The sequence below is a fragment of the Crocodylus porosus genome, unplaced genomic scaffold, assembly GCF_001723895.1.
Source record: "Crocodylus porosus isolate Cpor-Errol unplaced genomic scaffold, CroPor_comp1, whole genome shotgun sequence".
NCBI classification, from domain to species: domain Eukaryota; kingdom Metazoa; phylum Chordata; order Crocodylia; family Crocodylidae; genus Crocodylus; species Crocodylus porosus.
Window position 1 is genome coordinate 9353525 of NW_017728948.1, and position 26365 is coordinate 9379889.

A 26365-nucleotide genomic window follows, 5' to 3' on the forward strand; every position below is an offset into this window, starting at 1 on the left:
CACGTGGCAAGCAAGGGGGGGGCAGGAAACGTGGGGGTGTCTGGGGGAAGCCGGGTGCTGGGTCCCCGTGGCCTGGACCTCCCCAGGACGACCTCTAGGAAGGGTCGTCCTGAGCTGAGGAGGCGGCTGGGTTCCTCTGGCCTGCCCTGGTGCCTGGATCTCCTCACTTCCCCCTCACCACAGGCTCAATTAATGGCGTGATAAGAGCAAGCCACAAAGTTTTATTATCAGCTTTTTGTGGAATAATTGTGCAACCGCTCATTTGCTTTGTCAGTCATGTCGAATGCGGCTGGGTCACTGCTCAAAGTGCTACGAGCCCCTGCGAGTGTAACGTGTGGTTGAGTCGTGTGCACCTTAGCACCGTCTGGTACGGGCGGAGGAGCGCTTGCATTAAAGCTTCGCTTCTTTCTGCTCAGCCTGTAGTATCGATGTGTGCTAGGCAGGAGAGAGCCTGTGGGAGATGAGCCCTGCTGAGGTCCCTTCCGACCCTCCCATCTGTGAATCTGTAGCTTTCATCATAGTGGGCTTTTCCATTGCTTTGCTGCTTCCTGCCCCTCCCCCTTTGCAGCCTGCAGTTGTCTTGGTTAAACTTAGCTAAAACCCGTGAAGGCAAGATCTTGGTGGCAAGTAAGAGGCAGAACTAACCCTGAGCTGCGCAGGGCTGGGGGGCGGGAGTCAGGCATTGCATCATTGTGACTGCTCATATTTTTGTTGCTTAAGCTTAAAAAGGAACCAGGCCGTGTAAAAGTGAGAGATGTGAAGCTCTCAGAGACTTGGGTGTTTGTACTGGGCAGGAAACTGGCTGACACTCCTTTTTTTCTGACAGTTGAAAGGTTTTTCCCCTCCCCCTTCCACAGTTAGGAGTCTCTTTTTGTTGTTGTTGTCATTATCTCATTAAAGATCACAACCTGGTTCCCATGTACTGGTTGGGGGGGGAGGGGGAAGTAACTGTTACTTGTTTCTGTCACGTAACCTAATCTCAAAATGCATGTCGCACAGTAAACTACGGTAAGGACTAATGAATTCTTAGATTTTTTTATGAAACAGTTGATTTCATAATTTGAAGCTGAAAATCAGATGAGGACGCTTACTGGTAAACGCACTAGGTTTAGATTTATTGTGAAATGGCAGTAGGATTCCTATGTGGTTATAGCTTCCTACTTCTCTTTGCACCTGGAGCATTGCTGTTAAGGGTTTGGTAACATGCACTTGGAGGATGCAGTCTCTTTGTTCTGGCTGTTCAGGTGTTTAAGAGCAGTTGAATATAATGTGGCACTGCTTGGAGATAGTTCTGTTCTGGCTGTGAATTGCATGAAGAAACTCTTCCCTGATATTTCAGGAACTGATGAAATGCTCAGGGCATTCATTTATAGTGTAGCTCATGAGGATTTCTCCTTTTGCTAGGAAACTGTAAATGGCAAGGATTGTTGAATTATAAAGTTAACTGCAGGTGCTTAAAACTGCATGCATAAGTACGCTGTACATGTAGAAGAGCAGTTCTTTCAGTGTATGGAAGGATGTGAAGCTGACAGATAACAAAGTCAGGTCTTCCTTAAAATTCAGTATCCGAAAGTACTCTCATTAGTGCCCCAAAAAGCTTCTCTCCTATTCTGGGGTTGGGGGAATGAATTGTGTACAGTTTTGTGACCTTTTTATGAATAAATAATCTCTTTAAAAAAAATACAAACATTAAAGCTTGCCTTTTACCACAGATATTGCTGCCAGGGGGACCCAGTTGTAATATATTTTTCCCCAGGCTTAGTTACATTTGATCTTGCAGGGTCTCTGTACCTGCGTAGCTCAAGTTCCCACATTCAACACAGTGGAATGGAGTTTTCGTGTGCCCATCTGTAGTGCTGTACTATTCAGTCCATAAGCAGATCACTTTTAATGTGCTAGACTGCTGTGTATCTGTTTCAAAAGTCTGCAACTTGTGAGGTTTTTTTTGTTTTTGTTTTTTCTCTGCCTGTTTAAATGGGGAAAATGGTGCTAACAATACTTTAGTAGAGGATCAGTGCTCTTTTTTGCCAGAGGGATAGGCTTTTGGTGTACATGATAATGCATTTGGTTATCTGAGTGGAAACAGTTTAATATGAGAAACACCTGGATGTGGTGTAGTTCAGATCTCCTTGTGTAATATTGATGTTTAGTCCCTATTGGTTTTGGCATCTCTTACGCTAGCAAGGTGAAGTTGTGTGGGTGCCGACTCTGCCAGTGATAATGTCTTGTTTCTGGAACACTTTTCTTTCAAAAGCACCTTTTGACTCTAACATGAACTAGTGTGCAGAGGTGCACCGATATATCAGTCCCATATCAGAACAGCACCAATTATAGGGGACAATTGATAGCATCAGAAGTCAACTTTTTTTGCCTTGTGTCCAATTTCTAAATGCCCCACACATGCACACAGCCACAGCACAGCATGTATGCAGCTAGGAGTACAGTCTAGCGGCTTGGGGAGCAGCATTAGCTGGTAAGTCGTTAGGGGAAGGGGTGTGGGGGGGGGCAGATCAAGGCCCCCATAGTGAGGGGAGGAGTGGGGCACAGGCAGGTGCTGCCAAAGCAGGGCTCAGGATGGACCTGCAAGCAGCTTGTGCAGGTGGGGGAGGCAGCTGTGCACATCATGGGATGGCATGTGCCCCCAGATCTGCATGTGGGGTGGGGCGGGCTGTTGGTGTAGGCTGGGGCTGGTGCCAGTGCCAGGCTCTTCCCAGCACGGGTGTTGGGCCGGGCTGTTCTCAGTGGGCAGTGGCTACAGTGGGGGGCTATGGTAAATTTTGCTGTGGCTGCAGCCCTGGCCCCATGCAGATGCAGGGCTGCAGTCCCACCTTGTGCGCACCCCTTCCTGCAACCCCCTGGATGAGCTGCTTGTGGCTCTGTCCCATGGCCCACCCTGGCTGGGTAGCATCTGCCCCTGCCCCACTCTTTCGTTCAGTATGGGTTGGCCTCAATCTTGCCCCCCTCCCCCCCCAATGCCCCTTCACTCCCCACATCCTTTCCTCAACACCAGACTTACCAGCCTGATGCTGGTCTTCAGGCTGCCTGGCTGCATATTGGAATTGGATCAATATCGGCTGATACAGCTCCTTAAAAATCAGCCATTGGTATTGGCCCAAAAAATCTCTATCAGTGCAGGCGTACTAATGTAAGAATTGTTGTGGTCACCTTGTATCTTTTTATTCCAAAGTACTTGATTGGATGTCTGACTTAAGCGGTACATTCAGGAAGTATGCAATCCTGCCTTACAAGTTCACTTATAAAACTGCTATTCAGTTGGGTTCAAAATGTTTTCAGTCAAGAAAAAGCTTGTGATAGTTGTCTTGTTCCTGAATAATTCTGTAGTTCTCTAAGCTTGGTCTTCTAAGCGTGACCATTATGAATTTGGCATAGTATGCTGTGGTAATCTGATGTAATAGCAGTGGCAAGTATGTTGAGAGAGGTTTTTCAGAGGATCTCTGGAAGCAAAGCAACTACAAGGTTTAAAAACCCTCGAGAAAAGCAGCTATTTTTAAAGCAACATCTACTTGTCAAAAAATCTCGCTAGTGCCACAGCTTTTTACAGCTTTTATTTGGTTAATCAGTCCTTAACAAAGACCAACATGTGTAATTGTGTTGGGGGTTTTTTGTTTGTTTGTTTGTTTGTTTGTTTTTTCTTGTAACTAGTCACTTAATTTTAATTCTAAATGTAGCAAACTGTAAGATTTTAAGATTATATCTGAACTGATCTTGTCTTGTGACTCTAGTCTATTCAAACAAAGCAATTGTGTTTTTTGGACAGAAGTATTTGCTTAGTAGGTGAGGCTTATGAATGAAATCCATTTTATTGCCACCATTTCCTTAAACTTTTTTTTTAATAGCTTTTATCTCCAGATAGGAAGATAGAATCATAACTGGGTGGAAAATTTGGGGGTAGCCAATACATAGTAACCAAACCAGTTTTCCAGTGACCACATGTAATTGGTGCAGAGATTCTTTTTCCCTTCTGAAGATGAGTGAATTCTCTTTCAATAAGTGATATGAAAACTTAAATCATGGTACATTTATTCTCCCAAGAAAATAACTGCAGATAAGATGTTTGAGTTTGTCACGAAGAAGGATGCTTGCAACTTCCAACCCTTGTCACTAGCTATGTTAGATGGATGTTTACCTCTGGTAAAGCAGATGTGTCAGACTTGTCTGGCCCAGAGCTGGTCCATGATTGGGAGTGGGCCCCTAGATTCCCTCCCCCATCCTCAGCATACCAGATTTGGCAATGGCTCCAGCCAGTCTGGGAGCATTGGTGTGTGTGGTGTGAATTGTAAAACAAATGGCATGTGCAGTCTGGTTGGGGGCATGTAGTATGGACCCCAGACTGCCTGGAATTGGGCACCTCACTGCATGTGGTGCCCACCCTGGCTGGACTGCACTACATATGGTGTCCACTCTGGGAATGTGCCATTCTCAGTATGGGTGCTGGACTGGCTGGAGCAGGCACCACATGTGGCGCAGCCCTGGAGCAGACATCATGTGTGGCACAGTTTGGCCAGGGTGGGCATATTGTGCAGCACTGCACCTGTTCTAGTTTTGGGATCTGCACATGCCAGCGCCTCCAGGCTTTGGGCCGTGCAGGTCCCAAACAAGCTGGACCAGTAGCTGTATTTTGTATGCTGGGGGTGCCAGGGGTCTGTGGACCTGATCCAGCATGTGGACCTGCCTCACTCCCTGCCCTTTGGCTCTGCTCAGATTCCAGGACAGCTCTGGAAGCTGGATGGTGGGGCAGCGTGGGACAGATCCAGCCTGTGGGCTATATGTTTGACACCTCTGTGGTAAATAAAGGTGATATGAAACATGTAAAAAATACGGGGAAACACAGCAGGCTGGGGGAGGGATGGGACTGCTATTGTTAGTTTTTAAAATTTGACTTTTATCTATACTACACAAATGCTCAGGGCAGCTTACAATAACATATACTTTCTTATTTTAAAACACTCTTCTAACGAAACAAACTCCACTCATCATGCTATCAGAGATGGATCTCTTCCCCCACATCTCAACCCCAGCCCAACATAACCTCTTTTCCCAAACCCAATTCACTATCTTCATTTAAAAAAAAAAAAAAAAAAAAAAAAAATGGGGGGGGGGGGGGAGGGGTGGCACAAGTGGATGGGAAGGAAGCATTCGTTTGTCAACATCGCTTTGCAGTCAGAATAAAACAGACAAACAGACATTTCTAAATTCTGGCTAGACTACTCCAGTTTATTTTGGTTTGATTTTTTTTTTATTTGGTTTGCCTAGGGATTGGTCTGATCAAAATGAGTCTGTGGATAAACCCTGAGTAGTCGCATTTGTGTAAATAATTTTGATAAACAATGAATGAAACAGTAAAGCGTGTGTTTTTGAGAGCTTGTTTCTTGAACAAGCCTTGTCTTGAGTTCAAGCTGAATTCAATTATACAGACTTCTCTGTAGGGGAGTTGTCAAGTATGTGAGTGTTTGTTTAGGGTACTTGAAATGAGTTTGTTGCTTTCAGTCTGGTTTATTATTAACTGAGTCCTGAGGACTGGACACTACAGCAGTAATTATTTTATGTACAGCAACTGGTGGTAAGTTTTAGTACTTACATTTTCTGGCAGAAGAGTTGTTGATGCCTGCCTTAGTAAGTTATTCCTTGAAGGAAATGCAGGTATCAAGTTTCATATATGACCCCTTAAAATGTACTGTGGTGTTAATGTTGATGATGATAATGATCATGGGCAGGCTTGTCCAACATGTTGTCTGCCAAGCCATTGTCTGAGGCCTGCAGTGCTGCTGGGGACGGAAGGAGCCCAGCCGGGTCAGCAGAAGTGGCAGCAGAGCCATGTGCCGCTCCGGACTGACTGGCGCAGGCAGGGGGAAAGTGCAGCTCAGCCCCTGCTGCTCCGGCTGGGCTCGTTCCATCCCGTCCTGAGCGGCATATGGCTTCGCCGCTGCTTCTGCTGCCCGGTGCCAACCCGGCTGGGCTCCTTCCGTCCCCAGCAGCACGTGGGAAGCCAGCTTCAGCTGTGTGCTGCTCTGGATGGGACAGACCTGCTCGGGTCAGCACCAGCCAGCAGAAGTGATGGCAAAGCCATGTGCCGCTCAGGACTGACCAGTGCAGATAGGGGGAAAGTGCAGCTGAGCTCATCCTGAGGCTCATTTAATGTTTATAAAATGCTTGGAGAGCCCCACATAGATGTACTGCGTAGAAATGCAAAATATATTTTGACTTATTTGGTTGGCACCTTGGGCTGAGATTTTCAAAGCTGAGTCAAAAGGCCAACTTCCATGAAAATGAATGGGATTTAGAGGGCTCCAAATCTTTTATGACAACTTTTGTAATATGCCTATCTACCCCTTTTTGCAAATCCCAGCAATAATTTGGAAGCTTAGCCAAAGAACATAACAGAACAGCCAGCAGGGAGGGGAAGGTGAGGCAGGGAAAGGCAAAGGGGGGGGGTCATGGTGGCAGCAAGCAAGGGGAGCAGGAAGGGGACCCAGACAGTAGCCTGCTGGGAGGGGGACCAGAGAGGTAGGTCGCATTGGTGTGGGAGGGGGGGGAGAATCATGGTGGGGGCTGTCCACCATGGGCATAGCAAAGGGGGGAGCAGGGGAGTCGGTGGCAGTACCCTCCCACCTCCCAGTCCCGACAGCAACCAGGGGTGGGTGGGGAGCCCCACTGTGAGGCAGAGACAGGCAGGAGGAAGGAGCCCCTGTACCTGAGGCTGGAAGAGGAGGCAGCAGCGGAGGGAGAGCAAGGTGCATCAAGCCTCCTATAGCTCGGCCCCAGGATCATGTTCGCTGCCCCGCTGCACTCCCTCCCTCAATCTGCAGCCCCTTCCCCTGCAACTTGGCAGCAGGAGGCTGCTGTCCACACTGCCAGGCTTCATTCCAGTAAATCAGTAGGGCTTTGTGAAGGTTCAGTAGCTGATTTTGATTCGGAAGAGATTCAGCCACTGAATCTCCAGATCTGAATTGAATTGAGTTGGGAGACCCATCAATCTCTCTGAATCATTTTGTTTTTGTGGTTTGTTTTGTTTGTTTGGGGTTGGGTTTTTTTGGGGGGGGGGGTTGGAGATATGGCCATAAACTGTACGGGCAGGAGCTGCAGTACAAGCAGGAGCAGCTGGATAAGGCCGTGCTGCCCTTTCTTCCTCCCCCCACTAGAGTGAGGCAGGCAGGCAGGCAACTCCAGGAGAAGCTGTAGGGGCTAGGGGGAATGTTTGGGAGCTGGGGGATTGAGCCAGGAGCTAGGGGGAAGCCCCTGTTAGTTTCCCAGTTCCCAATCACCCCCATGGCTTTTCTCAGAGCTGCCGGCTCAAGACATGGCTCATCCAGTTGCCCCATTGCTGGTGAGGCAGGCAGTACTAGCAGCCCTGAGGGAATGATTGGGGAACTGGGAGATTTAAACTGGGGGGAAAATCTCCAATCATTTCCCCAGAGCTGCTCGCGCTGCCCGCCTCGACCTGGCTTGGAGAGCGGCCGGCTCAAGCCAAGACTTGTCTGGCTGCTCCCGCTGGCACTGCCTGCCTGTATTGTCTGTGGCTGAATAAGATTTAGCACTGAATATCTTCAGATTCAGCTTAATCAAATCAGGATGCTGATTCGAATCACTGACCCACTGAATCCAAAGCAAATACTGTCTGCTTTGCACAGGCCTATAAATTGGCTATTGGATTGGTATCGGCTGATATGGCTGGTTAATAATCGGGCTTTTGTATCGGTCAAGGAAGTCCTTACTGGTGCACTCCTGTAGCTACAAAATTTAATCTTCTACTTTATGGTGGGCTAAGTGGAACTTCCAGGCTGAGTCCTGTAATTCAGAATTTATTTGCTAAAAAAGATGTGATTTGCAGTCAGAGAAATATTTTTAATACCTGTTTACAGGAGAAAGTAAATTGGTTCAGCTACTTTGTTTGACTCTGAATATTTATGTGGTTTGCAGATCACTAGTAATTATCAGTACTTTGGATGGGCGAATTGCTGCACTGGATCCAGAAAATGGTGGCAAAAAGCAATGGGACTTGGATGTGGGATCTGGCTCGCTTGTATCATCCAGCCTTAGTAAGCCAGAGGTAAGACTTTTTTTCTTTTTGTTTTTCTTTTTACCTGTCCTTTCTTCTTAGCCTTTGCCTACACTAGACTTTTCTCCTCCTTCCCTCCCCCCCACCCCCGAAATTGTCTGCCATTTTGTATCTTAAATGCAACTTTAGTATTATAGTAACAATGAGAGTTTAAGAGGTAGGGAAGGAATGGACAGGTTTTAAGATGCACTTGTCTGGTTTTATAGCTCTAATACGTCAGTTGTAAGGGGAGTGTGCAGTTTGTTTAAAGGGAACAAGCTATTGATTGTATATTGTTCGAAGCGGCCCAAGGATTTTTCTGATTTTACTGTCTCACTGTTAAGCTGCAAATCGACATTTGTATTCTTTTTTTCTGGGAGAAAGCGTTTTATCCCGCAGCCATCCAGTCGTGTAAGACTATGATCCTACTTTAAGTCCTGTCAGAGTGTAGGATAAAATTTCCTTTCACTTTTTTTTCCCTGGAACATTGCAGTGTGCACCTGTAAAGTAAATGGCTGGCCAGATTGTTATGGAATGACCCATATAAATGTCAGAAGAGCATCAGTGAAGCTTGGAAAAGCTACATGTATGTGATGATGCTGGTCTTGTTTTGATCTAGGTCAAGACCTGGGACCATCAGGGCTGGGTCAAATGCAATGTCTATTTATAGCCTTAAGTATTTTTTTTCTGTTGTAGTAAGGAATTGTTATCTTTTTGTGTTAAGAGAAGCAAAAAGAAGCCCTTTCTTGTTTTGAAGATCCATAGTCTCTTCTAATTTTGCTATGTATTCTATTTACATAAGCAGGTCTTCCTATTAACAGTGCAGTGGTTTCCAAACAGTTTGGATAATGCAGTGATGTTGGCCCTCAAATTTTTTGCTGATAATCATGAATTTTACTGAACCATACCACATGAAGGCATGGGTAATCTATAGGTCATAGTTTGGGAACCACTGAAGTAATGTATTGAAGCCATGCATGGAAATAATCTGTATATAAAAGGACACTTGAAGGGCTGTATTTCTCCTTGTTCGCAGTTTCTTTAGCCATCACAAACTGAATAAACTTAGACTATAAATTAGAAGCTTTCTAATCTTCCAAAGAGTGACTGTTCTGGGAAAATATTTTATTAAAAGTAGTAGAGGAAAAACACCTTAACTAAAATTGAGCTTAATAAGCTTATGAATAGGATTATATGATGTAGATGCTTTAATATAGCAGGGGAATTCAGCTTGATGACCCAAGAGTTTCCTTCCAGTCCTATGTCGAGCTAGATGACTAATGACACTTCGGCATTGCAAGAACCAAAGGAGGAACATTGAATAAAACAGTGAAAGATGTTGGTTGGCTGACTTGATTTTGTTTGAACTAGTATGGGTTTGTTGTTCTCTAGGCAATTTTAAATAGTCAACCCTTTTTTTTTTTTTTAACAGTGTTTTCCTTCTAAGACTTGTATCTTTTTTTTTTTTGTCTAGCTCAGGGATGAGATTTAGCGATTTATATAGTCTCTTTGACTCCCAAGTCATTTTGCAAAATTAAAAAAAAACTAGAGCTGACACTTTTTTAAAGTGTGAGGTGCAAAACAAGTGGATCCTATTAAATGGCAAAAGGGGATGTAGATCTAACATTTTAAAGTTTTTCTTGGAATAGAAAGTGGAAGGAACAAGGAAACTCAAGAGAGAGGTAGTCATCCATTTTATATTTGAGGGCATCCCATTATAATTGAGATGCTTTGTTGCTCTCTCCCATTTTTGTACTGAGTGCCCTGTGAATATGTGAGCTGTTTTCTCCTGTCAGGCCAAATGTAGATTACTTCTAATTAAATTGCTGACCTTGAAATCAAGGTACTAATAATCTCTTGAATTTTATTGTTTAGCATGGACTACTGCTATCCTGTCTTTTTTTTATTTTCTTCTTTTTCACTTCCGTAACTCCTTCATAAAACTTCAATTCCTGACAAAATAAGAAGTGTAAACTCAGCTTTTTAAAGAAATGTATTCAACCCATCTTGAAGTAAGGCATTCTGAGTATCTGGTCCATAAGCCTTGGAGCTGACTTACAGTATTTTCACAGTATTTTGTTGCCTTTCCAATATTGACATGACATTAGCAATTCAAACAGCACTAGGCTAGCAAGTGGAAGACAAGATAATGATAAATGCGAGGGTGTTACTGTTTAATTTCCTTCTAAGTTAGAAATTAATTTCATATGCCATGGGACACTTCAGTCAATTGAATATAAATTATTCTTGTGCTTGCTTGCCAGACAATTAATTCGTCTCCCTGTTGCTACAATTGTCAGTGACTATACACAACTGCAATAGAGAACACACTTCCACTCAGCGTCAGTAATGTCAACAAGTATTGAACAGGCACTTCTCAGTTTGTGTCTAGATAAATAAAGCCCTCCAGTCTTCTTATGGCTTTGGTGCAAGTATTTTTATAAATGAAATTTCCAGAGTTTAAATGCAATATATGCAAAATCTATCAAAATAAAACAAAACAATTCTACTGGGGTGTTAGGGCTGAATGCTCCAAGCAGTCTAGCCCTAGCCCTTGTGGAAAGATTTATATTGGCTTCAACCGCTTTCAGCCAATCGCGCTGAATCCTGAAGCTTCAGGAATAAATCCTGACCCCTTGAAATTATATCTAGTAAAACTTTATGCAGACTTAATGAGGTCACAGTCTTTTGTTCCTAAAAAGTTGCTTTCTTGTCTCTGAAGTTGTTCTTAAATGCTTGCTACAAACCTTTGAAGACAGCAAAGAATGACCCTTTCATTGCTTCAGTTGAGGCTTCTTTGAGAAATGACTTTATACTAAAGTATCACCTTCTTGGTAATGCAAATGTGTGTGTACAAGCAAGAGACTAGCAGTCTACAACCAGGAGCTGGATCTGGCTGGCCATTTGTGGCACGCACCCTTTGCCAGGCATTTCTGTCCTGGGTGCTGCCAGTGGTCTCTAAAGTACCCTGTCCCTTCATACCTTGCGCCTTCCTACAGCAGCCTCCATCTGCCTTCACCAGGATCATTAAAAGCCGTTCCTGTCTATAGTGCAACAGTCTTTGTTCTAGTTCTTTTCTTGTTTGGGGTATGAAATGGACACCAGAGTCTTGAAACCTGGGAATCAGTTCAGTTGCCTTAACAATTGGTCAAAAAAGGCCATTCCCCAAGCTTTATTGTGGAAGGTCAGGTTAATCTTTTGAGGAAAGTGAAGTCTAAGCCTTGTCACCAGGGAAAGGCTTTTTCTAGGGCCACTGAAAAGCCGCTTTCCTGCATCCATATATTTTGGGGTGGGCAGACAGTAGTCACAGTTTTAACACTGGAGGCTACTGGTTGTCTGAATGTACTTGGTGAAGCAGTTATGCAATCCAGCACACGGAGCTTATCTGGGGGCTTTAAAACAATTCGGGCTTCATCATAATGATCCAGGGTAACTTGTGCAAGGTGGTGGCTTTTTGGTGCATGTCTCTTCCCAGACAGAGAGAAACCAACTGAAACTTTGTTTTGTTATTGATAGAGGAGACTCCTACTGTTTTATGAGAGCTTGAATAACAATGATTTTTTTTCTTGTTTACTGTCAGTTTCCATTTAATTTTTTCCTTGGTTGTGTACCTGCTTAAATAGCTGTTTAACAGTGTCCAGCGAAAAGCTATGGGATACTCCGTTTTTCAAACCAAAAAAGTACTCCAGGGTACTGTCAGTCATGTTTTGTTTGAGAGCCAGATTATGGTAACTTATACAGAAATTGCTGAATATTGTGCACACAGTTAACCTGCATGTCCCTTTCTCCTCCCCACCCCCCTTGGTTCTGATTCTCAGAAATCATTTGAAGAGAACAGAGTAGATTGATTTCAGCCAAGAGCACAAAGAGCCTACCAAGAAGTAAACTGTCTCTTAAATGTCTTGCTCCTACTAGGCTTGGGTTTGACTTCTGTTTGCTTCTTTGATAAAAGTAAGAAGATAAAGTATGTGCGAGTGACTTGCTAGGATTACACTTTTTTTTTTTTTAGTGTACATGTGTGCATCTGAAAGCCTTTGGGAAGAAAGATCTGCAAATGGGTTGCTTAAAAGCCATGGACTGAGGTGAGAAGACCCTGTTAGGTTACCTACTCAGACACAATATATAGCACAGACCCTTTTACTAGTAAATCTTGTACTGAGCCCAATAACTTGGCATTTAGTTAAAAGCCTACCTTTCAGAAGTCTTTATTTGAAGACTTCAACAAATGGAGAGGGCACTGCTTCCCTTTCTAGTTTGTTCCAATAGTTAATTATTTTTGTTCTAGTTCTCACTTCAGTTTTTTTAATGATTAACAGTTGCATTTGGTTTAGTTATTACCATGCTGACTTTTTTTTTGCCTTGGCTGAATGAGCGGATTTTTAAGATCTGGGTCTTGGTGCAGAAACTGTTCCAGATCTGAAATGTGCAGTCTGCTTCTTTTTAAAATTTGCTGCATCGGTAAAACGGTGAGATTCTTGACTAGCAAGTTTGTGGAAACAGTGCTAGAAGGCATGAGCTTAGTTGTATCAAATTTACTGAAAACTTTGTGCAAAAACTGTACGGAGAAAACAAGGTTACCGTTGCCCTGCTGTAATTAATGTGAACAATTCATGTAAATACTACACTAAAATTATTTTAGGCCATTTGTTCAACTTGAAATCTCTTTCAGTTCTACTCTCCAGTCCCTGGGAAAGAAGCTATCTTCAGATACATCTTTTTCTATGTGGCACCCAGGGAACCAACCTCTAGCATCCAGTAGGTCTAAAAATGGGTCTCAAGACCATAGCATTTGCCCTTGTAATAAAGTTCCAAGGTATAGGCAGATTCTGTACCTTGCCAAGTAGAATCTGCCTACTTATATAGCAGGTGGTCTATATATAGGCAACAGATGGTCTTAAGACCCGTTTTTAGACCTACTGGATGCTAGAGTTTGGTTCTTTGGGTGCTATATAGAAAAGATGCATCTGAAGATAGACGGCTTCTTTCCCAGGACCTGGAGAGTAGAGCTGAAAAAGATTTCAAGTTGAACAAATGGCCTTAAATAATTTTAGTGTAGTATTTTCATATTGCATCAACTCCTGTATTTTTGGTTTTTTTTAAAAATATTTTATAGATTTAAAATGTTAGGTAGATTAACTTTTTTTTTTGTATGCAGTTTACTTTGGTGCATAAATCTTTTCAGATAGTGAGTTACATATTCAGTGCTCATTGTTAGTTAGCCATTCCAACAACTTACATATTATTTTTTTCCTTTTTCCTTTTTAAAAATGTTGTAATGTACAAACTTCTATGAAATTATTCAACTAGTGAGGATTCATATTAATGTAGAGGGGAGACAATTTTGTGTATAAATGTTTCTTAATTTGGCTTGATCTTTGGCTAATTTTGTTTATTTCTGAGGTTCCACTTCTTATAAGGTGGGGAAAAATAATACCTTTTTAATGTACTTTTATTGTAGGGAGTAGAATAATTGCTTTACAACCTTGGAGAATTGAAATATGGGTACTGTACTGCGGAAGCTAATTTTGTTGTTTATACACTTCTGCTTGGATCTCATAAGCATCAAGGATAAATAACTTAAAAGATGGGAAATCAGTCGGTCACTTAGTTTAATGGTTACATATTGGCTTTTGTTTTTAAAGGCAGATTGCTTCCTGCACCTGCATGCTTTCTTACTGATGTTTAACAGTTTGATTAGCAATGATTTAGGTCTGATGACGTTGTTTCATTGGTGCATGTGTGGAAGCGGGAGTGGATAGATCTTTACTAGTGTGCACAGCCTACACTTCGGACACTTAGACCCTTTGCTCTTTCAAAGGGTAGTAAAGTATGGGGGGAGGGGGAGAATGGAATTAATGACAACTTTGCCTGCACAGTATTTAATTCTTACCTTTTTGGACATGTCTTCTGACTCCTTTAGTTGCTTTTGTAACCTATTCCTACTTAAAAAAAAAAAAAAAAAAAAAGGTTTTACAGTGGAGCATCTCCTGTTTTTACTAACATTCAACACTACCTTCCCTTCCCTTATTTTATCACACATCATTCTATAATGTCTTGAAACTTCACATTGCCTACCATGTGCTGTTCTTCAGTTCATATGTTAAATATGTGCCCAAGTTTATGAGTATGAAACTTGCCTAAGTTTCTTTTTTTTCATCACCATCCCATTTAAAAAAAAAAAATCAAATAAGAGCATGCATTTGTAAACATAGCTGCTGGTGCTAAGACATGGGAAGCTAGCTTTTTGTATAAGTTTGACGCGACAGCTGTGGGCCCTCCTTAGTGAGGAGGTTCAAAAATAGTGTGGCCAAGAAGAAACAGAAGCAGCAACTCAACAGCCTTACTTGCCATGTACAATCAGTCTGCAAGGCCAACATCTCCCTGCTTTGCTGTTTGGTTTCACTTCCTTTACATACACACTTCTGAGACAACACAGGAACTCTTAAAGAGTTCTGTTTTTATGCTGCCTGTCTTACAATTTTTTTTTCATTGGCCTCCAACAAAATAAAAATCTGTGGGTGAACAGAACTGGGTCACATTTTATTCTTTTCTTGGTTATGAAACCATGTGGGTAGTCAGATATGCCCGGACTTCTGTAATTCTTCTGTGATGAGAGACACTCCATTCTACCCCAAACTCCATTCTGCATTTTTCCTTCCTATAATTCTGCCCTGTCCTTCCTGTTCCCATTTCCACCCCCCCCAATAGCTGTGCCTCACCTCCTGACATCCCTTCCCCGCCCCCTCTCTAAGGTGCCACTCTGCTGTAGCATCTGTGTAACAATGAATGTCATTAGGAGAATATATCAGTCCAGATGGCATCTGTATGTGGTGATATCCCAGCCTGTGCTAAGATTGTGGCTTGTAAATGAAAGCAGAATGAAACTAGAAATAAGATAAAAACTGATGCTTGGGAAGTTATGCCTAATGGGTGGATAAAGTGAGCTGGGCTATTCTGTTTATCCCTCATTTTGATATTCTTTAACATGAAGACTGGGGATAAAGTCCTGCCATTATGAAGCCTAGTGGTCTGAAAGAAATGTCCTACCAGCATGGTTGCTGCAATCCGGCATGACACTGGGCTGAAGTCATCTGGACTGTGACTGATCTTCTGACAAGATGGCATCAGTAAGGCAACCAGAGGACATCACCATCACAAAGAGCTTTCTCTTCTCCCTTGTTTGTCCTTTTTCCTTTGCATGCTTCTTCCTTTCCCCTGCTCACTGTCCCAACTTCCTGGCCCCTCCTAGGAGCCTTGTGTGCTAGATATGGCCCATGGTCTGTATTTGGTACCCCTGATCTAAAGAGGGAAAACGATCCTTGTTGCTATCCCAAAAAGAAAAATTACCATCTAAAACACTTGTAAATAGATTTTTTTCCCCATGTCAGACTCTCTACTCTGAAAGAGAGTAAGTAGTATTGTTAAAATAAAAATCTTACTTAACATTTCACAACTCCAGTTTTTTCATAGTTAATATATACAGAAAATGATGTGAAAAATTATTTTTCACTGGAGACTTGATCAGTAACACCAGACAGTGGTTTTATAACTTCCAGTGTAAACTGTAGGCATTTCTCATTACAACGGCAAGGGATCCGTATTGCAGAGCATGCTTCTGAAAGGGAAAGAGGGTTTTTCTGAGCAATACAGACTGCATACCGTCATCTATGCCACTACTCCTACATGAGTGGTGTGTAGTGCCTCCTTCCTGCTGTGTGCCTCTTGGACAGCTGAACAACTGATGCAAAGCCTGCCTGAGGAGATCTAAGCATGTTTATCCCGGAATAAACTAGGTTTTCTCTTTCTTCAAGTGGCAGTTGTCCTTCTGAAAAATGCGTGAAGTCTAACAGGTAATGGGGGTAAAAAGAATTACTAGCTTTAAGATAGAGCTTGATACATTTGGTAGATTATAGAAGACTTGCTCTAGAAGTTTCTTTGTCATGGCATGTCCTTAAACCATCTCTAATGTGGCCTTGTAAAATAAAATACATAAGTGAAACTGGGCGATGCACAACAAGAGTGGCTTACTGAGTGTAACTGCTGCATAAGAGCCACATACTCTTATGATTCTCTTGGTCTGAGCGGGTTGCAATGCCATCTTTTCCCTAGGAGATGCATTCTTCAGCTCCTAAGACGAATTCCCAAGTCTCATAAGCACATCTCTTTCTCAGGCTCCGGCTTCATCAGTCCTTGGGGCTTTCAGTGATCTAAGACAGCTGAAAGCTAACAGATATACCAACTTTGTAAGGATCCCTAAATGTTACTGTTTCCTATGAGAAAATAACAGATCCAGACAAAATAATAAATTCCTGTGCACATTTCCCTGTCTCAGTTCCTGGCCACTCCTTAATGTGGGGCACATCCTCAAAGCTCTAGTCTGTAGTGATGGAGCGGCTGGTCCTGGGATGCCTGGCATTCAAGTTCACAGACGCCTACCAAGCCTGGGAGGCTGCTAGTGTGGCTGTTTGGTGTGTGCAGTCCTAGTGCCCACTCAAGCGCAGTAGAATGATAGTCATACAAAAGTACAGCTAGAAAGGTCATCAGCACCTTATCTAGTCCTTTGCTAACTTTGAGGCAGGATCATTCCTATCTGAACTATCCCATACAAGTGCTTCTCTAACCTGTTTCTAAAACAACACAAACATTCCTGTTGCACATATAGACGTATTGCCAAACAAAAAAGAAACCACCGTAACCTGCCACAAGGCAAAACAGGGGGATGAGGGCTATCAGCGTCCCACTGTTGCAAGGGTTGTTAAAATGCACTCATGAGATCTGAGGAAGAAGGACATTTCTTCCCACTCTCTGCAGGTGTTCTCCCTCTTCCTTATGGCTGCCCTTCAGATACCTGAATATTACTGTCATGTCCCCTCTTAATTCTCTTTTCTACAATCTGAGCTTGAGACTGAGAGCTCAATAGTAGGCACAAAAGGGATGAGTTCAGAATAGTTTTACTGACATTTCTAGGCTATGGACTCACTCACATGTGGACAAGATAAGATGTGCTTGAACCTGCACCCTTGCTCTGCAGCCATATAAACTAGCCTCCGTATCCTAGTAACAGTGTCTCTGAATTACCTACTCTCAGCCACTTTCCTTCATCAGCCAGTCCTGCTGGTAAACAGCAGCTTCCTGTGGTGACAGCAGCAAGCTCTGGACATCTGAGGTCCATCCCTGAATTTCACCCAGCTCATGTTGGCATACTTGATACCTGCTTTCTACAAAAAATACAGTCATGAAATACAATCCTGCCTAGTGCTGGACCCGATGATCTTGCAAGATGCGTCCAGCCCTTACTGTCTATAAATCTATGAAAGTCGGAATTACATTGTAAATAGCTTATGGCAGCCTCAGTACTTTAGATTTTTTGATGGGTGTTCACTTGCCTCCCTTTCTTTAATGAATTGGCAGCTTTCCCTCTGTGCCCATCTCAACCTGTCGTGGAATTTGTGTTGTGCCCTCCTTCCCAGTGAGGAGTCTAGACAGCGAATTCCCTAGTAACATATGCCATTTCTGATAGTTAGGTTTGCTCTCTGTTAAGGCTGCTGCAAATTGCATTACCTCACCAGCCTGCTTGGTGATTGTGCAAATACTAATCCTGATTGGCTGCTTGGGGTGGTCCTACCAGCCAATGTCAGAACTTCAAGTTAAAAACTCTTGATAAGTAAAAGACTAATTTCTTATATAGAGATCTGTTGTTAGCAGGGTGCATGTTTTTAAAGTGCAAACAAGCCACTTAAAACTGGTGTGCCATATTGCTGACCAGTGAAGCTGAACAAATAGCAATTTACATTGACAAGATCAGAGGAATGTGTAAGTGCATCATGGTAACCTACATTTTCTGTGCCAAGAGATTTGCAGCTGACTGCCTGGGTGACTCACTCCTTGGATTAGGAGATGAGGTAATGCTTTAGAGATATCGGGTGATGTCATTCCTCTACCTGAGTTGCATGCCGATGCTGATTTCTGTTGCTCTCAAGGAAAAGTCCCTTCTGCTTCTGCAGATGCACTAAAGAACAATTCAGATACCTCTGTTATGACTTCCTGTACTGACTCTCTAAATGTTTAGAGCCTTGCCAGATACAATGGTTTAAACATCTTCTTTGTCTGTATGTAAAATGTTTATGCCATTTTTAAACTCAGGCTATTTTAAATTGGGAGAGACGTTAAATAGGCAATCCAATGTCAAAATAGCTCCAGAACATTTAAGTGTAGGTACTCTCTACAGAGAAATGCAACGTGTTCACAGATAGAACTGCATTAAACTGGTGGTGTGATAAAGTCAATTTTAGTTTGGTCTGTGAGTTTGATGGAAACGACAGTACAGAAGCTAGCTTAGTGTTTTTTCTGTTGAATAACTGATTAAAAATCAGAACTTGCACTAAATGAGCATCTGTTGTTCAGTCTTATTCCTGCTCAGTAATGTAAAGGTGCATATGGGTCTATGGTGAACATATATACCAGTGGTCACCTGCCGGTCAGTCATGATTAACTGGTCTATCCCTGCCCTGCACAGATCTGGGAGCACATGCCCTTCATGCCCTCCCAGGGCACATGCAGTGCCGGGAGCCGCCACCCCTTCCCTGCGGCCTCTGGATGAGCCGCTTGTGGCTCTGTCCCGTGCCCCACCTCTGCTGTGCATTGTCTGCTCCAGCCCCAATCTTTCCTGCCCGCCCTTTCTCCTTCCCCCTACCCCTTACCCTGCACACTTAACTTACTGGGTGGGTGTGCACGCATGCATCTGTGCTCAACCACCCCCAAATAATTTTTTCCCCCTCTGCCTATGGGTACATGTCGTTCCCCCTCCAATCTGTGCTGTGGGTGCAAAGCCCAGTGCACAGCAGCAGCCACCTCCATCCCGCACACAGATTGTGGGGGGGGGCATGTGCTGGGGTATGTGCAGCTGCAGGAGCCCCCTCGTGCACCTAGATGAGCTGCTGGGGCTCCAACCCTCCCACCACCCAGCTAGGCCTGGGCCCCACTCACCCCTGCCCCACCCTACTCCCTCCATTCAGTGGGATCACTTATGGGTAAGCGCATAAGTAATAAGGTAGCATAAATGATGGTTTCATAGTTTGGCCCACTGAATGAGTTTCCAAGCACATGCCTTTATATTCCTGTTTCTGTTCTTTATCAGAATCCTGACACTTGTATGTATGGGGAGAAAAATTATTTAAATGCCTTGCTATGGCTGGCATAAAATGGTTTAACACCCACAGCAGTACTCTTCAATGGTTTGACTGACATTAATGTCTGGAAATAATCAAGTACCAAAGGACCTCTGGATTTCTTGTTTTTAACTCTCAGTTTTTCATTATCAGACTAAAATGTTGTATTCTTCATAAAAAATAGATTAAATGTTAATGAAAAAATTAACATATTAGAAAATCTGACTCATAGCCTTAACTTGTTGGTTTTGTTTGATAATCTGGATATTCATGAATTATGCAAATGCCATTACACTTACTACATTAACACCTGAAAGTGGGGGTTCTAGTTATATAATTTTCATTTTTAGGAAGGTGTTTTGGAAAAACTTCCTGTCTGTATTTCAGAAAAGCAGCCTTCCTTAATGACTTTACATAGAAACAACAGTTAGTTTCTTTTTCCACTTGCTCACCTTTGTTAGATACCTGTAAGTATAACTTGTTGAGTTTTTGTTTTATTCATATTACTTGCATATATTTGCAGTAAACCAATATTTTCCATGCACCACACACTCATACCCGAAATGGTGTTACATATTTTGTCTCTCTTGTCTTAAGCTGTTAGATTTTAGAGGAAGGATCTTTATTCTGCCTTGTAAAGTACTTCACACTTGAGTAGGTCTACATTTTGATTATCCTTTAAACTGCTTTAATAAACAGGTTAGAAAAGAGTTGGCCAATCTAAGCATCTGGTTTTGGGTGAGATTCTGCTTTTTTTACTTGGAACAGCTTTAACCATTTAGAGGATATGCGATTCCTGCAGAGTAACCTATTTTGGTGTACCCAGACCCAGAGATGTGATACTTGTGTAGGGCTTGCTTTTGTCAGTGAGGCCTCTTAATCGCTAAGCTTTTCATGCCTACAGGGAAACATACATGAATTTCACTGTCACTAACAAGTTCATATGTTAATTTGAAATGTGGGATGAGGTGAAAATGCAGTCAGTCATTAATGACGCACTAAGAAAATATAAAATGCTGACTGGCACCGTGCTGTTTTGTTTTTACTCTGTGTAAGACTCCTTTTTTGTTGCTCAATTTTATTTTATTCATGCATTTAATTTGAATGAGGCTTCATTTACTTTAGATAATTTTATTATGCAGATTTAATTGCTGTATAGTTTTCCAGCATGCTGCCCAAGATTAAATGACAGTAGTACCAGTAGGTGTTGGCTGAGATTGTTTAGTTTAGGCACTTATAGATGTCATTTTGTCTAGTGGTGAGACAAGGGAGGTAGGTTCAAGAATCTGTCATTGGTTCTGTCACTATTATTGCTTCATAGCTTTGGACAAATCACTGAAGATTGACCTGTAAAAGATTTTATCTAATTGGAAAGCAAAGCACATGTGTTTTCCTTTTGGTTCTGTTGAAGCTCCCTGGTGGATTTCCACATGCTTGCTATGGAACCTGAAGGGCATTGAATCCTAAGCAAAGACTTTCATTATACAAAACCTTGATCTGTCATTGAAATTAAATAGGAGTTCAAAACTTTATCTTCTATTAGCAATCTGAGTAAAAAAAGTTACCCTTCTCAGTTGTTCAACTTTTGTCATTAGAGTCTTAATGCAAAGTAATTTCACTGGTTGACCAGTCATCATGAAGCATCAGTATACAAGAAGAGGGTGCTTAACCCCCAGTCTCTGTGGGCTAGATCTAGCCTGCAGAGCCATGGCATCTGGCCCACAAGGTTCCCCACAAGTCTAAAAATTTGGTGGTGGTGAAGTATTATTTGCCACTCCCCCTGTCAAGTGTATGGGCCCATGGGGAGCCCTGCAGGACAGATAGTGTGACCCTGCACACAGGGTGGAGTGGCATCAAGGAGGAGGATCCAGGTATGCAGGGTCTGATCTGGGCAACACCAAGTGAGATCCGGGTACACAGGTCCTGGTCTGGGCGATGCAAGGAAGGATCCAGATAGCACGATGCCTGATCTAGGCATGCGGGGCCCAATTGGGTGCAGAACCCATGGATATGGTGCATGAACTGGCCCTGTACCACTCATCCAGTCAGTTGAGCCAAAAAGTTGAGCACCGCTGACCAGAGCACTTTGGTGTTAACGTAGATTCCTTGAGCTTCAGTTATGAAACTGAATCTACAAAATAAAATGTAAAAAAAGGATACATGTAACGACACATATAGGTATTTGACTCTTCCTTTCTCCATTTCATCACTCTTCTTCCCGGTTCTTCTTAATGTCTTGGGGTTGTTCGTTGTAGCCGTGTTGGTCTAAGGACATAATCAGACTTTGGGTAGATGTGATATCTTTGATTAGACCAACTATACTGTTGGAAAAAATGTTCTTTGCAAGCTTTTGGGCACAAACACCCCTCTTCAAGCATAGGGAGTCTGAGCACACAGTTCCCCAGCAGACTCTCTCTCTGTCTGAAAAAGGGCGTTTGTGCCCAAAAGTTTGAAAAGAACAATTTTTCCATTGATTTAGTTGGTCTAATAAAAGAGAACACCTCTACCCAAAGAACCTTGTCTGCCTCTTAATGTCTTATGCTTTTCCATGACTCGTGTAGATGGATTTGGAGACCTACAAAGTGTTTCTATTTTAATCATGCAAAGAGCAGTTTCAGATGTTTTCAGCAGTTAGAATCAGAAAAATGAGGGTTGGAAGGGAGCTCAGGAGGTCATCTGGTCCAAGCCCTTGCTCAAGGCAGGGCCAGCCCAAACTAGATCGTCCCAGCCACAGCTTTGTGCAGCCGGGCTTTCAAAACCTCCAAAGATGAAGATTCTACCACCTCTTTGGGTAACCAAATCCTGTGCTTCACCACCCTCCTAGTGAGGAGGTTTTTCCTAATATCCAACCTAAACTTCCCTTGCTGCAGTTTGATGCCATTGCTGCTTGTTTTGTTGACAATTCTGTAACTTGTACTGAAAACTCCTCCAATCTTGTGTATGCCTTTCAATTCCTGACATACATCCTTATTTTGGAGTCTAACTGGGAAGAATGGATATTTTATTTTGGGTCATTAATATACATGAAAGTAGCTGTTTTCTTTGCACTTAGCACCTCATAGTATTTGATTTTAATGAGCTTATGTTGTTGAGCATTGTTAAAATAGACAAAGCTCTGCCATATTAAGCCGCATCCTGAAGTGTTCAGCGTTTGCAGATCTCAGTTTCCAGCTACGCTTTACAGAGCAGAGCTGTGGCAGTCTCGCAATATTAGTTACGGTCTATCATTTGCATAATGAGTCTGTTAATGAGTCCCTAAGTACGCTTTAATAGTTACTCATACTTCCGAACTAGAATCTCGACAAAAAAGTGAGTGTAATGGTGCCTGAATTCTTCACTCCTGCGAGGATTGTTTTGTTCTGCTGTATATTTTAACACCTCTCCCCCACATCCATGTATATACTTTGCTTTAGCTGAACAGTATCTTTTCTGGTTTTTTGTTCTTTTGTAAAGTGAGTATGAAGGAAGCGTTAGATCTAAACATAAGTCAGAAATGAGATGTGAAGTCTGAATTTAATGCTCTTTAATCCAAGCATTGCTGTGACTGGTGTGTGGGTTAAGGTACTATATGCATACCTTCAATAAATAGAGAGTGTTTCACAAAATGCCTCAGATTTCCCTTGTACAGGGTTGGAAACAACCTGCATTGGAAAGAACAGTTGGTCTAGTGGGGGCAAAGGGGCTCTGAAAAGAGCAGGGGGCAAAGGCACTGAGTTACCTGGAAAATAGTGTAACCATTTTGAAAGCATCACCAAACTGGAGGATTGAATCCATACATAGGTGTTCACTCTTCTGTGGAGGCATGCCGCGGTTTTCTTTCATCATCGCACTGGACACAGACTAGATGAGTGCTGGTCTATGAAGTCTTTAAACTTTAGGTTTCAAAAACTTAATGGTCCCGTAAAGGGTCCCAAATCTTGCAGGTTTATGCCTCATCACAGGAAAGTCAAGCACCCTTCATGTACTTCAGCTGCTGCCACTGCTTCCCTTGCTGCCAATTCTCTCGTGCCCCTACTGCACCTGCTACGACAGATTGCCAGATTCCCCTCTGAAGTGCCAAGCAGTGGCAGCTGAAGAAGGGGGGGTGCAAGAGAATTGGGGGTCAGCTATGCAGCAAAAGCTGAAGTCTCACTGTGGGGAGGCACAAGAGTAGCTGAGGTAGGGGATGGCAATTGATGATTGCTACCGTGGCTTGTAGACGCCTCCCCAGAACCCTTTTGTACTACGCACAGTGGGGAATGCTGCTATAAAGCCTGGACCAAGACACAAAACTGTATTTTTCACCTCACTTTTAGGAATTAAACATTGCAATGTTTCTGGCTTTCTCTTAATGTTGCATATGTGCTTTGTTGGGAGATGCGTTTAAAAGTGGCTAACTTTCCATTTTATTCAATACTTGTAGGTATTTGGGAATAAGATGATCATTCCTTCCTTGGATGGGGACCTTTTCCAGTGGGATCGTGATCGAGAGAGCATGGAAGCAGTTCCTTTCACAGTTGAATCTCTTCTTGAGTCATCCTACAAATTTGGAGAGGATGTTGTGTTAGTTGGGGGAAAATCCTTAACAACATATGGGCTGAGCTCCTATTCAGGGAAGGTAAAAGCTTGATGCCGGGGAATTTGGTGTGTTTCCATATGTGCATTTTATTAACTATTTTTTTCAAATAGCATTCTTTTTATTAAGAATTTTTTATACTCTGAGATTTAATTCTAGTGTAGAACCATAGCATGTAAAAGACCTTACAGTTCATTGATCAACAAATCTGACGTTAAAGGCTGGATTTGGAATAAGGTTCACCTTGATAGATAGATACCCTTGTAGGCTCGCTCTTGTTTAACTTAACCAAATATGAACAAAGTGTAAATGGTACATGGATTTTTTTCTATTGTGTAATCTAAAAATGATAAATGAGACCACTCTGAAAAGCAAGACAGTGATGTACCGTATGCAAATATCTGTCTAGACCTGTGCTTATTTCTAACATGTTTTTCACTTCTTGTACTTTTATTTTAAAACTAACACAAGATTGACAATTTTAAATGTGTTTTAGAATCAAAAAGTAGCATTTTAAAAATTCAGAGAAAATTGCCCACATCATTGACACTTTTATTTTTGTACAAATGTGTCTTTCTACTTTTTTAAGCAGTTCTTTCAACAATATTTGATACATTTTTATTGAAATTTTGTTTTTGTGAAAAACACTTTTGGTGAATGAAAATATTGACACCCATTCCAAAAGCACAGGATGGAAAAACTGAATGTAGGATTGCAAAAAAGTAACACTACAGAATATATATTTTTTGCTTTCAACAGAAAAATCCTGCAGAATTTTATTCTACAAAACTAGTTCTCCTCTTTTTTCCAGCAGCCTTAATTTATCCAGCCAGATGCTTTATAGTAACAGGTTTAACGTAGAACATCTTTCAGGAATGTCATATAAAAAGGTACTAAAGATAATGACATTGCCTAAGGTTCCAGCAACAGTGGGGTGCATGAGATCACTTTAAATCTCTGTTTGACTGTAGAGACATGTTAAGGACAGATGAACAGTCTTGGCTTCTGCTTGGATTTCTTGTCAGCGTTAATAGCAGCCCAGCCTTTCTTTGTCACAGAATTTCAGTGAGATTTTCCAGGCTGATATTGAAGAAGGGATGAAGGCTTCCTAAAAGCTTTTTTTAAATTTGTTTTCTGCTCACCTTCCCAGTTAAAGTCACGCTTGTGAAAGAGCTGCTTCTGTGGAATTGGGAATGCTACAGTCAGCCAATGCACTGCTGTTGGGGGGTAAACCAAGATATTCTTTCCAGTTGGTAGCTGTTTCCCAGGATGAGTCAGTTTGTGAGAGGGTTTGCAAGATTTTCTTGCAGCTCAGGATATGAAGGCAGGGCAGGGTGGCTCAGAGAGGCATGTGCTTTCATAGGAGTGGACCATTCTTAGCATTTGAGGTAGGTTGTTGCCTATGAAACCTCATGCCTCTCTGGAGCAGTTGGTCTCTAATGTATCACCCTATATTACCTTCTGCCTGACTTCAGATTAACATAGTTAACCACTTTTTTGTTCAGGATATGATGGGAAAAATGGAGAAATACTAAACATAATGAAGTTGTGATTTCTGTGAATTGCCACACAGAAGGACAGACAGTACTGGTCTTAAAATCTTTCAAAGTTGACTAGTAATGTTTGACTGCTCCAAACTACAGAGCCTTTCTGAAAATTGCAGTACTCTGAGCACCCATGATCTGTAGATCAGGCCTTGTTAACATCTCTCGGGTTGTGCATCCAAGAATGAAGAACCCTAAAACCTCTAGTTCCTTTTTCAGTCTTTGCCCAAGCCTCTAAATCATTCCACTGTTGAAGTACTAAACTTTTTGGAGAAGTGCTAACTTTCAAAGTCTGTGTTCTGTTCTATGGTGTGCATTCATGTTAGTCTTTCAGGTATATGTGAATTTCTCATCTTGTCCCTTAGGTAAAGTACATATGTTCATCTGTGGGCTGTCGCCGCTGGGATGAAGATGAGACAGAACAAGAAGATACTCTTCTTCTGCATCGAACACAGAAAACAGTCCGTGCTGTTGGGCCACGTAGCGGCAATGAGAAGTATGTAACAGTACAATTTCTGGTGTCTTAGCACTGTTTTGCAACCGGGTGGCAGTAGTGATTGGAGGGAGGAGACAGTAAAGACACATCTTACATTCTGTATGTTTGAGGGTTTGAGTTCGTTTTACCCTTATTGGATTGAGAATTCTGCTGGATTTTAGCTTCTCAAGCACAGTGACCTGTCAGACTTTGCCATTTGGATTGTATAACCTCTGTGCTCTGTGTTGCTTTGCAAAACTTTCTTTAGCTTCAGTTTCTCTCAGTTTTAAATAAGTTGGTAGGACAGGATTTCCCTGTGTATTTAATATATCGCTTTTACATTATGTCGCAAGGAGTTCTCCAGTTCTTCTGCATTAGTGCTACAGTCCGTCCAGCTGTTAAATGTATTGTCCAAGCAGCAGATCAGAATTAGTTTCATAGTTTCTAGGGTCGGAAGGGACCTGAGCAGATCATCTAGTCTGATCCCCTGCCATGGCAGGAAAGAATACTGGGGTCAAATGACCCCAGCAAGATGTTCATCTAACCTCCTCTTAAACACCCCCAGGG

At 42.4% G+C, this 26365-nt stretch overlaps 1 protein-coding gene across 3 annotated transcripts in view; it reads left to right on the plus strand.

Moving 5' to 3' along the window:
* Nucleotides 1–7916: 7916 nt before the first annotated feature.
* Nucleotides 7917–26365, plus strand: part of EIF2AK3 (eukaryotic translation initiation factor 2 alpha kinase 3) — a 44346-nt gene continuing 25897 nt past the window's right edge. For 2 of the 3 annotated variants that reach the window (XM_019553097.1, XM_019553098.1), the window contains exons 1-3: nt 7987–8068; nt 23627–23821; nt 25689–25819. In XM_019553097.1, the coding sequence (XP_019408642.1) occupies nt 23642–23821; nt 25689–25819 (311 nt within the window). In that variant the 5' untranslated portion in view covers nt 7987–8068; nt 23627–23641. Of the gene's footprint in view, nt 8069–23626; nt 23822–25688; nt 25820–26365 lie in introns of all 3 variants that reach the window. The other variant, XM_019553099.1, reaches the window with a different exon arrangement.